Source organism: Oncorhynchus mykiss, chromosome 24 (genome assembly GCF_057628025.1).
Source record: "Oncorhynchus mykiss isolate SJ-2025 chromosome 24, ASM5762802v1, whole genome shotgun sequence".
In the NCBI taxonomy this organism is placed as follows: Eukaryota; Metazoa; Chordata; class Actinopteri; order Salmoniformes; family Salmonidae; genus Oncorhynchus; species Oncorhynchus mykiss.
The window spans coordinates 8,511,767-8,524,401 of NC_143045.1; the positions used below are offsets into that span (position 1 = coordinate 8,511,767).

At 45.4% G+C, this 12,635-nt stretch overlaps 1 protein-coding gene across 1 annotated transcript in view; it reads left to right on the forward strand.

The window, feature by feature from the left end:
• The window catches only part of LOC110503649 (large neutral amino acids transporter small subunit 4), a 29,108-nt gene that overhangs the window by 4,819 nt on the left and 11,654 nt on the right, over positions 1-12,635 (forward strand). The window contains exons 3-6 of the mRNA XM_021582086.3: positions 3,347-3,587; positions 3,957-4,012; positions 4,120-4,196; positions 12,452-12,544. Coding sequence (XP_021437761.3) covers positions 3,347-3,587; positions 3,957-4,012; positions 4,120-4,196; positions 12,452-12,544 — 467 coding nt within the window. The remainder of the gene's footprint in view (positions 1-3,346; positions 3,588-3,956; positions 4,013-4,119; positions 4,197-12,451; positions 12,545-12,635) is intronic.

Genomic DNA, 12,635 nt, shown 5'->3' on the forward strand with positions numbered 1-12,635 from the left:
TAAGTGTTTGGTGTCATGGTGACCTTGGTCCCCATATCATTGGTTCCATTGAAAGGATCTGAGATTGGACCGTGGGCTGCTTCTGTTTTGCTTCCTCACCTATCTGCTACTGGGAAAGTTTGTGGCTAGGCTGACATTGTGAAGTGTGAGGCTCGCATTCCTCCCATATGCAACACCGTTGCCTCCCAGTCCCTTCACCTCTCTCTCTCCGATAGCGCTTGTGTTTCGTCACATAAACTGAACTGTCATCATCCCCCGTGACATTTTTTTTATATATTACATTTTTTCACCTTTATTTAACCAGGCAGGCTTGTTGAGAAGGTCTCATTTACAACTGCGACCTGGCCAAGATAAAGCAAAGCAGTACGACACAAACAACAACACAGAGTTACACATGGAATAAACAAGCGTACAGTCAATAACACAATAGAAAAAAATAAAGTTTATATACAGTGTGGCATGAGGAGGTAAGGCAATAAATAGGCCATAGTAGCGAAATAATTACAATTTAGCAGATTAACACTGGAGTGATAGATGAGCAGATGATGATGTGCAAGTAGAGATACCGGTGTGCAAAAGAGCAGAAAAGTAAATAAAAACAATATGGGGATGATGTAGGTAGATTGGGTGGGCTATTGACAGATGGACTATGTACAGCTGCAGCGATCGGTTTGCGTCTGTTGGTTTAACACTGTAAGGTGTGTACTGTTGACATAGTTGGGTTTACACTCAGTTTAGCTAAGGCATGGTTCACTGACAACGTGGACAGAACATATTGTACGGGAAATATCAAGCCTCTATCAAGCCAGTACTATTAAAACTTAATTGACTATTTTTATTTAACCTTTATTTAACGAGGCTGCCAACAAACAGAATAGAGTCACTTTTTTTTTCCTGTCATGGAACCTGGAAAAGCACGTTCCATAACTCTTTCATGTGTGGTGTCTCTGTCTTTGACCCCCTTCCCCGTCCCCTCCTGTGATTTAAGGTCAGGTCTATGGCAGGGGAACAAGGTTGGAGTGTCTGTGTCAGTGCATAAGGCCCTATGAGCCTTGTGGCATCTCATGTCGCTAGCTACTGGCAGGAAACACGAGACCCTAGGGCCAGTGTGGAATGAGTGTTATTTCAGCCGAGACTTGAGAGAGCAGAGGGTTCTCCCCGCTCACCCCTCACCTTCACCCACCCTGTGACCGCAACCACCTCCCTGACAGAACTCAGCCTTACCGGCTTCCTTAAACTAGTCTGGTCACAGATCTGTTTGTGCTGTCAACCTTTGTTTGGCTTGATCATAGGAGTTGCCAAGACAGCACAAACAGACCTTGAGCAAGGTACTTAACCCTCATTTGCTCCAGGGCCACTGTACTACTATGGATGACCATGTAAAAATCACATTTCACTGACTGCACCTATCTTGTGTATGTGACAATAAAAATATTATATATATTTTTATCTGGCACAAAGCTAGCTTTTCCAGCTATTTTAATCAGTGTTGTGTCAGTGTTATTAGCGCATTATCTGGAGCTGATGAATCTACTGTCTGCTCACTGCTTTGAAATAGATAGTGCTTGAAAGGCTTATGATGCCGGAAAAATACTGTCAGCTGGTTATCTCTCTTCCTCTGATGAGTTAACGCGAGGAAATGCAGACGTTCTACGCCGATGGCAACCATTTTCTGGCAACAAAGCTAGTCCGTCGGATTCTGTCAGTCGTTTACATTTATCACTGGTAAGTGATCGGGTCAGACGCGTTGCGATTGACACGGCATCTATGGACATGTGTAAGAAACACATCCATTTCCCATTGATGGATGATCAGGTTAAAGAAGACACATGTCACATTGTGTTCTTATTGTGTTGGTGATGTAATAATCTTGTTAGAGCATGGCCTGAGAGTCTGAATGTTCTTATTCTCTAAATTACAAGGAAGAAAGCTGCAGGCACATAGTAGCTGGAAAGCAGGGCCCGGGCTAGTTTGTTTCATATGATTTCATTGGCTCTGGATGTTCTGCGAGTCATTAGAATCATGTTGTAAACCCTCAAAACAGAGAAGTGAACAGTGTTTTGTTTGAAGGCGTTATAAGCTCTTTGTCGCGCTAACACAGTGTTTGTGCTCAGCGTCACTCAGGGCGCTTCCCTTATTGGATCGGCAGCAGCAGCACAGGCTCACGTTGTCTGGATTGCTCAGCAGTAAGAGCCCGCCAGCCAGGCAGGCCCAGCTGCCGTTGGCCTTCTGCTAACCTATGTGTTAACTACCATCTATGACCTATAACCTACATATTATATAATACAGCCATGTCTACTCACAGCCTCACTCTCAAGAAAACATCAACCTGCTTTTCAAGACTGCTTGAAAAACACCTTGTGTTACCAAAGGTTTTTGGAGAGGTTGTCCAAAGTCACGTGACGTCACCTGAGAATAGCACTGAAAAAATAACCGTTTGTCATGCAGCCTATCCTCCTCCCAGGCCCTTACTCAATGCCTTACAGCTCCCGTAGGCCACAACAATAATGTTTTATGAGACTTTTCAATGTCAATGTCATAGTCTTCTGTTTGGTCTGAGTTAAACCCATGGAGACTGGGGTGTTGGCTACAGTTATTTTTCTCTCCATAACAACGACAGTAACCTGCCTCATAACCAAGGCACTGGTCTCCAGTCCTTATAACAAACAGTGCTATTAAGTATGATAGGCGGAAATAACTAACAGATGATATGATTACTGTCTCTATCCTCTTAGGAATTCACTTTGGGAACATTTGGGGGTGCTAAGGGGGTTGGGTTGCCATGGACTTGCCTTGCTTTGGGAGTTCAGAGTAGCTTGTTGATCCCAGCAGTTTGGTTGCAGTATCTTTCACTGAGCTTTTTCTGTTTACCTGACCTGTCCATGGCTCACACTGTCTCGGGAAAGAGACACACGAGACACAAGTGAAACAGAAATAGACACGTGCTGTTGAGATGGATTACTTTTCAAGATGTTTCCTCTGAAATCGGTGGCCTCCGGTGAGGCAGGACATTTCTTAGAACACTTGCGCAAGAAATGCTGCAATCCAATCCCAAACAACCCTCAGAAGCATTTCGTCATTCAGATGGTCCATGACGTTCTCCCAATAGGCACATTCTATCTAATCAAACTAGAATGTAAAGTTTCAGGAAGAAACTTTAGTGTGATCGTTTCATCTATGGGTCGTCTTTTCCAATCGGATCATGCTTAATTTCTCGACCGAAACACCAGGAATCCCTTTTTAATGTATGTTTTTTAATGTCTTCTATGCATGATGTTAAATCTATTTCCCTCCGGGACCATAACGTTGAATTTGAAGGTTCAATTCAGTTCCCTTGTGCCTCCAGGTAACAGCACCAGTCAGAACCAGTCTGAGCCAGTCCAGGTTGGGGATGCGGAGGGGATCACCCAGAGCCCCGTGGTGGAGGAGGAGTACCTCCAGATGAACGGCTGGCCCATCTGTAAGGACCAGGATGAGATGCTGAACTTGGCCTTCACTGTGGGCTCCTTCCTCCTCAGTGCCATCACCTTGCCCCTGGGTATTGTCATGGACAAGTATGGCCCACGCAAGCTCCGGCTGCTCGGCAGGTAGTAGAACGGAGACAAGGTAGTATGTACAGTTGCGGCCACTATCATTTAAGCAAAGGTGTTGGGGTGACAGTCTCTGTACTCGGGTTCGAGTCCCGGCAGGGGCTATACCCAAAATGAGCTATATTGGTGTCAGAAGTGGGATGGCGCCCGGTGTTGTCAGAATAATTGCAGCATATTGCACATGCAAACACGGCACTCTAATGTTTTATTGCGATTGTCACAAAACCTATAACTCGGTACAGGGTTGAATACTTTTTAGTGGCCGCAACTTCCTGCTGCAGTTTTTATGTTCTGTTTCTGACTTGGCTTTGGTGTGTCATCGTATGAATAAACCTTCCTCATATTCAACCTGTTCTGTTATTTCAGTACCTGCTTTGCTTTCTCCTGTATCCTGATCGCTTATGGATCGAGCGACCCCAAGAGTATGCATATTTCTTTGTTCTTTCTTTTTATTTACTCACGTTCTACTCTAGTACAGTATGTGTGTCTGTTCCATCCCGTCTCCTTAACACGTGTTTTCCCTGTCCAGATCTGTCCATCCTCATATTCTTTGCTCTGGCACTGAACGGGTTCGGAGGAATGTGCATGACCTTTACTTCCCTCACGGTAAGTGGCGTCTTCTCCTGTACCGCAGGGAGAGGCTGGGGAGGGGACCGAGGGGAGTGAGCGAGGATGCATGTCTATGGCGGGAGTAGGGAGAGAGGGAAGGGAGCAGAGAGAGGTGGGGATGGGGACAGTGGTGAGGAGGGGGGAGTGCGCTAGGATGGAATAGGGAGTAGGGAGACAGAGGAGTGGGAAGAGGAGTGGGGATGGAGAGGGGAGCGACGAGAGCGGGGTGGGCGGGTGGGACATGGTGATGTCGTCAGCACGGAGAAAGTGCTGCGTCACAGGGAGGCCACATGCAGAGGGATGGAGAGAGAGAGTGAGAAAATAAAGAAAGCGAGACATACCCTGCATTACAAATCTATTATTCAACTGTGCTCTGGTCCAACTGAGAGCCACAAAAAGACACCTCCTCCTTACTTATTCATCATCCTGACAGAGCCCTTTGATTGGCCGGCCCAAGACTGCCAGGGTTCACTGGCAGCTAGACTAAATGTTCGGACGGGTTTCACTGACACAATGGTGTTTACAGATAACGTGATTTCATTGTTTCATTGTTTATCTGCCCCTAAACACAGACAAAGAAACTCACAACAAGCACTTTGAGAGAAAAGAGACACACTGTATGCTGAGCTGACAAACAGGAAGTAGGAAGTCAGTCACACTTAGCGCTGCAACCCCTTCCTGACAGTTTCCTGCCCCCTGGCCTCCTCACCACCCCCCACTGCAGGGGCTCAGAGGGGCTCTGTCTGTTTGTCTGGCTGGCACACACACACACACACACACACACACACACACACACACACACACACACACACACACACACACACACACACACACACACACACACACACACACACACACACACACACTACCACGACACCCAGAAGCTGCCCAACTGGTTTCTTCTGCCTCCCCCACTCCCCACTGTTTTAATTTTCTCTGGTTTCATTCATTCCCCACGCAAGCATGCCTGAGCCTGTTATGCTATAGCCGTTTAGTTGCCTCACGTGTGTATGTGGTGTGTGGGTGCGTGTGTGCGTGTGTCAAGGAACTGGTCTGGTGTGGAACTGGTGTTGTTTCAGCTGTTCTGTTGCAGTAACCTCACGGTGGTAATTCCTTGATCCGACTAACAGTGTGTTTTACACTGCTGGTCCGGGTTCCGGGTGTTTTTGTACAGCCGGACCTTTTTCTTCCAAACTTTCTTCTTCGCCACTCTCCTCCCGGGTGTGGGGGTCAAAGGTTGTCACAGAGGAAAATATATATTTTTTTTAAATTCAAATGTAGCCTTTTTTGCACTAAAGCCAAATGGATACATTGTATCTCATTCAATCAGTCTGAACTCATTGAGTTGGTCCCCTACAGACAGTTGTGTTAAGGTTTATTCTCGTCTGGATTGTAGATTTACACAAAAAGAAAGGTATGCAACACGATACCCCTTTTCTTTGTTTCTATGTGTTCTCTTCTTCCTGACTCTTCTAATTTGCTGAAAAGGGGGAGGTTTGGCAGCTTGCCCCCTCACTCCTTCCATCTCTCTGATTGCACACTCAGCACTCTGTGTCCCAGCTGCAGAAAAACAAGTGGAGGAGAACCCAAGGCGTTAGAGGAGAGCTCTGTTTTACCCACCTCTGTTTTCTATCAGTAAACTGCCTAGCCTATCTCTGTCTGCCCCCTTCTCCGGTTACCAGCAGCAGGCTGTCTGTCTCTCCCTCTCTCTTCTCCATCCCTCCCTCCCACTTCCCTTTAATAGCTTTGACCTCAATCTCTCCTTCAGTCCACTATAGTATTAGTAATCACCACTGCGGATATCTCCTAACCATCCTCTATCCATCTCTCTCTCAACCAGACCCCCCCCCCAACCCCTCTCTCTGCACTCCTCCCACACTTACATACACACACACACACACACACACACACACACATGCATACACACACACAGCGCTCCTCCTCTTGTACATTGCGACACTTGTTATGATGATTCTATTATCTCTGAGTCATGTTTTGCATGAAACACTAATCCTTTCTATCTTAGGACTTCTTCATTGGTCCCAATCCCGCTCTGGGTTCTGTGTCACTAGGTCCTCGGGGGGAATTAAGTTTCAGTCTGGCTCGATAAACATAGATTTAGTTTATTTACTGCTTCCTGGCACTTGGAAAGAGAACGACGGAGAGAGGTAGAGAGATGAATGTCAAAGGTGAAGTGAAACTGGTGCTAGTCCCAGATCTACATATGATGTTCTCTTGCCAGGAAAGCACAAATAGATCTTGGTCCAGGCTAGACTAATGATAGCTCCTCTCTACTCAGACAGGGTCACCACCACATACACCGACCTCCCCCTGCCTGTAAAATGTCCTGCCATCAGATGTTTACTTGCTAACTGGGGCTTGATGACACTAATAGACTGTGGAGGCACTGATCTCAGGGTCATGTTGATTGACTTATTAAAAGGCCGTCAACTGCTGCACATGATGTTGTTTTCACCATGCACTTAGCTTTAGGTTTCGATAGGGGTGGATAGAGATTCACAGCAAGGCCAGAAATGCAAAACAAAGTGTTGATGAGAACGGGAGACAGAGTGGTAGCACAGAGATGGCACAGAGATGGAGATATTCAGGCTGGTGTTGTCTGCGTGTGGTCGTCAGGGACACAGCATGTTGACTCATTTTATGATGGCGTTCCGTCCTGTCAGGATTGGACCGGTTTGTACTGGTTTCCTTTGGCTGTCCAGTAAGCAGTGAAGCTTTTAACGCAACAGCAGCCCCTCTTCTCTCTTTCACTTCTCTGTTTTCCCCCTTCTATCAATATCCTCCTTGTCTGTTCTCTCTGGCCTTTGTGCCTCAGAGGCTTTTAGTTATTCCACTCTTTCACTCTCCTCGTTTCTCTCCCACTTTTGTCTCCCTCTGTCTCCGCCTGCTGCACTCGAGATAACGATCATTGCTGCCGTCACACAGAAGAATCGGATGAACCCAGTCTAGGGTTTGTTTTTCAAGTAGAACTGCACACATTTGAGACACACATGCAATCAATCAATAGACTATATTTATAAATCCCTTTTTACATCAGTAGATGTCACAAAGTGCTGATACAGAAACCCAGCCTTAAACCCCAAACAGCACTTCTCCTTGTTAGCAACATTTTGATATGGAAAGTGTAGAATGTGTAGTATTTACTTAGATGCGAATAGGATAAGACTGCTTCCCTTAATGGCTTTAGAGCAGGTATTCCCAAACTGGGGTATGCACACTCCCAGGGGTACGTGCAGTGCCGCCGGGGGTACGCCAAATCATTAAAATTATAATTTTTTCTTCACATTTTCAAAAAGTTTATATTCACATTCACAATTATATTCACATTTATATTCTCCAACAGGGCTATACATTTGAGTGAGGTTTTTTTCCGTGCCTGAGTAGCCTCGTTTTACTGCCAAAAATCAAATTAAACTAGTGTCCAGTGAAATAACAACACAATGTCCAATACAGGTAGTCTAGTCCAATAATTAACATCCAATCACATTAACCATTACTCTTTCGTGGGAATTCCACTAACGGTCTGAATGTAGCCAAACATAGCTGCTTGTCATGTTGGTATCTGCACTGATGGCGCAAAAGCCATGACAGGGAGACATAGCGGAGTGGTAACGTGCGTGCAAGCATTTGGCCCCTGACGCCACTTGGGTACACTGCAGCATCCACCAAGAGGCTCTTGCTGCCAAGAGAATGCCTGACAGCTTGAAAGACGTTTTGGACACTACAGTGAAAATGGTTAACTTTGTTTAAGCAAGGCCCCTGAACTCTTTTGTATTTTCTGCACTAAGCAATGATGTGGGCAGCGACCATGTAACGCTTTTACAACATACAGAAGTGCACTGGTTATCAAGGGGCAAAGTATTGACACGAGCTTAAAGTTTTCTTTACTGACCATAATTTGCACTTGTCTAACTGCTTGCATGATGACGAGTTTTTCACACGACTGGCCTATCTGGGTGATGTTTTTTCTCGCCTGAATGATCTGAATCTAGGATTACAGGGACTCTCCGCAACTATATTTAATGTGCGGGACAAAATTGAGGCTATGATTAAGAAGTTGGAGGTCTTCTCTGTGTAACGGATGTGAAACGGCTAGCTTAGTTAGCGGTGCGCGCTAAATAGCGTTTCAATCAGTGACGTCACTTGCTCTGAGACCTTGAAGTAGTCGTTCCCCTTGCTCTGCAAGGGCCGCGGCTTTTGTGGAGCGATGGGTAACGATGCTTCGTGGGTGACTGTTGTTGATGTGTGCAGAGGGTCCCTGGTTCGAGCCCGGGTATGGGCGAGGGGACGGTCTAAAGTTATACTGTTACATCTGCATTAACAAGGACAACACACTGGTCTTTCCATCATTGTATGATTTTTTTGTGTGCAAATGAACTCAATCTTATGGACAATGTCAAATGTGATATAGCGAAGCACCTGAGTGAGTTGGATGCGCAATTACACAGATACTTTCCCAAAGCGGATGACACAAACAACTGGATTCGTTATCCCTTTCATGCCCTGCCTCCAGTCAACTGACCGATATCTGAACAAGAGAGCCTCATCGAAATTGCAACAAGCGGTTCTGTGAAAATTGAATTGAATCAGAAGCCACTGCCAGATTTCTGGTTTGGGCTGCGCTCAGAGTATCCTGCCTTGGCAAATCACGCTGTTAAAACACTGATGCCCTTTGCAACCACGTACCTATGTGAGAGTGGATTCTCGGCCCTCAATAGAATGAAAACTAAATATAGGCAGAGACTGTGTGTGGAAAAGTATTTTTGACTGAGACTCTCTCCAATACAACCCAACATTGCAGAGTTATGTGCATCCTTTCAAGCACACCCTCATTAACCCGTGGTGAGTTATTCACTATTTACGATGACCAAATAAGGTTCTATGTGTAAGATGGCTAAATAAAGAGCAAAATTATTGATTATTATTATATTATTATTTGTGCCCTGGTCCGATAAGAGCTCTTCGTCACTTCCCACAAGCCGGGTTGTGACAAAAACGAATTCTTATGTTTACAATGATGGCAAAAAAACAACATTTGAGAGTGCGCTGACCCTGGTGCTAGAGGGGGTACGCAGCTGGAGGTTGAATGTTTGAAGGGGTACGGGACTATGAAAAGTTTGGGAACCACTGCTTTAGAGGATCACTGCTTACCACAGGCATTCTTTACTGACTGCAAACATCACTCAGCATTTCAGATAGGGATTTTCTCAATCGTCTCAAGTGATAAGTACTAGCACCTAGCTTAGTGAGGGTATGAAAGTGCATTGTAGACGTTTTCTTACCTGTTCAGGGCACAGACACGGCACTGGCTGCAGTTTATAGATCCGGAGTGATCAGCCTGTATTGATTAAATGATTGCCCATAAAGTTGTTGCTCCCCCACAACAACATAGCAACATGGTTTAGCTTCCAGTACATCCTATGGAGTTAGATGCTACTCATAGTCCAACACTCTACAAACAGACTTTTATCTTTTATCTGCATGACTGTTCCAGATCCCATAATGGAGCCAAGTAGAGCTTGGTAGGTGAATGCAGTCACATTTGTATTGACCTTGCCTTTTCGGCTTGGCTCTAGCAGAGCTAACAGAGACGGTCTGTGCCCCAAATGGCACCCTATTCCCTGTATGGTGCACTACTTTGTACAGGGTCCATAGGGACTTCAAATGTAGTACACTAGGCAGGGAGTAGGGTGCCATTTTGGGACGCGGACAGAGCCAGTATTCATGAAACAGGAACAGGTAATGTCTCAGGTGAAGAGTTGGCCAATCATTAACCAGCCCTGGGTTGTTGTTTCTCTCTCTAGAAGACACTGTATTTAGTCATGCCTGATGGTGCCCAATTCAGGAAGTGCTCCGATATCGGCGGCCAGGCAGATTAGGAAGACAAACTCAAGGCTGCACTCCTATCAGGGCCAGGTTCATTAGGCAAGCAATGTTCAACGTTGCAGAGACAAATTTCATTATTAGTGCTGACGTCCTTATTCTACATCACATAAAGTATTTCTATCGAAATGTTCTACAACGTAGCGTCCCAAGGCTTTTTTTTTTTCTAGGTGTACACAGATCCTGTTTCCCAACATGAGCCTCTCCTCACAGGCTGTACGTCTACCTCCTTCATTACAGCTGACAGCTGGATATCCTTCTTATTATGTCATAGCTATAAGACATAATTATGTGGTTTGTTTCTGCACGTGAACAAGATGGAGGAATCTTGTTTGTGGCGGTTTGTTTTGGAACCACCACAGCAACTCCCAGTCAAACTGACTTCAGACCACTAAAACTAATGAGGCACCTACTGTAAATGCAGCATTTTAGGCTGTGAGCTGGTTTGGACCTTCCGATGCTGTTGATGTTTTAGGCTGTACCCTCTGTTGACAATTCATTATTTTCCCCTTTCCCCCTGCATGTCCTTAATTTGATCAAAGGCAGGTGAACTCGTTCCATTACATCCAAACCTGGTAAACAACAATATTAGCAGAGCAGACGGACAAAGGGTGACTGGGATATAGGTTAGTATCTTTTTGGGGCTGTGCTTGTCTGTCTGTCTGCTTGTCTGTCTGTCTGTCTGCTTGTCTGTCTGCTTGTCTGTCTGTCTGTCTGCTTGTCTGTCGGTCTGTCTGTGACTGACTCAGTGAGGTCATTGTGGTCATGTTATAGTCAGGTGACACACTGACAGTCTGGTGGTGACAGAGAAATAGGTGAACTGAGGAGAGCAGAGCAATGGAAAGCACATCATATAGCCTGGTTATTGTTATATTTTATTAGATTTTTTTCTCCCTTTAGTTTATTTAGTCAATATTTTCTTAACTCTATTTCTTGAACTGCTTTGTTGGTTAAGGGCTTGTAAAGTAAGCGTTTCACAGTAAGGTCTTGTGAAAAATCAAATTGGATTTGATTTGAAATCCCTGGCGACACTCAAGCACATTATTCAGCCTAGTTTAGTCCAGGGTAATTCCACAGCCAACACTGCTGATTGAAGCTGTGCTAGGTGGAGGTAGGTAGTGTGCTAGGAGAGATGGTGGAGAGGTAGCCTTGCATAAGACCAGTGTTTCTCTCCTCTGTCTGCCAGCCTGATAATACAGGCACACACACACACACACACACATGTTTGTTTTTACTATCCTTGTGGGGACCAAACAATTGATTCCCATTCAAAATCCTATTTATCCTAACCCCTAACCTAACCATAAAACCCCTAAGCCTAATCCTAATTGTAACCATAACCCCAAAGCCTAAAATACGCTTTTTCCTTGTGGGGACTGGCGAAATCTCCCCACTTCTGGTCCCCACAAGGATAGTAAAACACACATGAACACACACACACCTCTTCTTATCCTGCTAACTAGGCACCAGTGCTGAGTTGCAGTAGAGCTTTACTCACTCCTACTGTAAATGTCACAATAGAGATGTTTCCAGCTCATTTCACTTCTCCAGGAGGACTGGAATGTGATTGTTAGTGTAGATGTTTTGATTCTGCCGTTAACCTTTGCTCCAATTAGTAGTGGAGGGTAATGACGTCTGGGGAGGCCACGGCACGGGGTGAGAGATTTCCTCCGCGGCTCTAACAAGCAGGGAACCTGTGGTGAGGGTGGATGGATGGATGTGCCATCAAACAGTTATGTTCAGGAGTTGTTGCGCTGGTGAATGGCTCAGTCAGTACATTTTTGGTGTGTTTCTGTCAGTTTTTTGTTGTTGTTGTTCTCCCTCCATTTCCCTTCCCCGACTCTGTCACGGGAGATTCAAGCGCACACACAGTAGAGATATGGAGGGCTGCCTAGTCTGCCAGACAGATGTTGCTCTCCCCTTTTTAATTGTTTCTTTCTCTGTCTCTCTCCCTCTCTCCTTCCCTCCCCCCCTCGCTCCCTACTTCTCTGCTCAAGGACAGTTGTTTACAGTTAGCAGTTGAGTTGAGAACAACCTGTGCTCTAACCTCAAGTAGAGGACTAAATATGCAGGCTGCTCTGGACTTTCTCTCACTGCCATAAATAGTGTGGGGAAAGCATCACCAAGACTCCGCCCACATTACTCATTCCATGTCAACAACCTCCAAAAAACACAGTCAGGATTTCCTAATATGATGTCATGCCTTACATTTTTGGAAAAACCGTTTTTGTTTAATGCGTGCGTGTCTCTATGGCTATGCGTGTGTTTTTACACAAGTGAATGCATTGATCTGATTTAAGCGTGGCCTAATCGTATATCCTGTCGCTTTCTTGTGTTTTTCTCCTCAGCTTCCCAATATGTTTGGTGATCTTCGTTCCACCTTCATCGCTCTCATGATTGGATCGTATGCATCCTCCGCTGTCACCTTCCCTGGGATCAAGGTAGCTTACACACACGCACATCTACTTAGCTAGTCTACACATGCATGCATACCATGCACACCATTATGGAGGTTAGCTATCAAGGCTAACT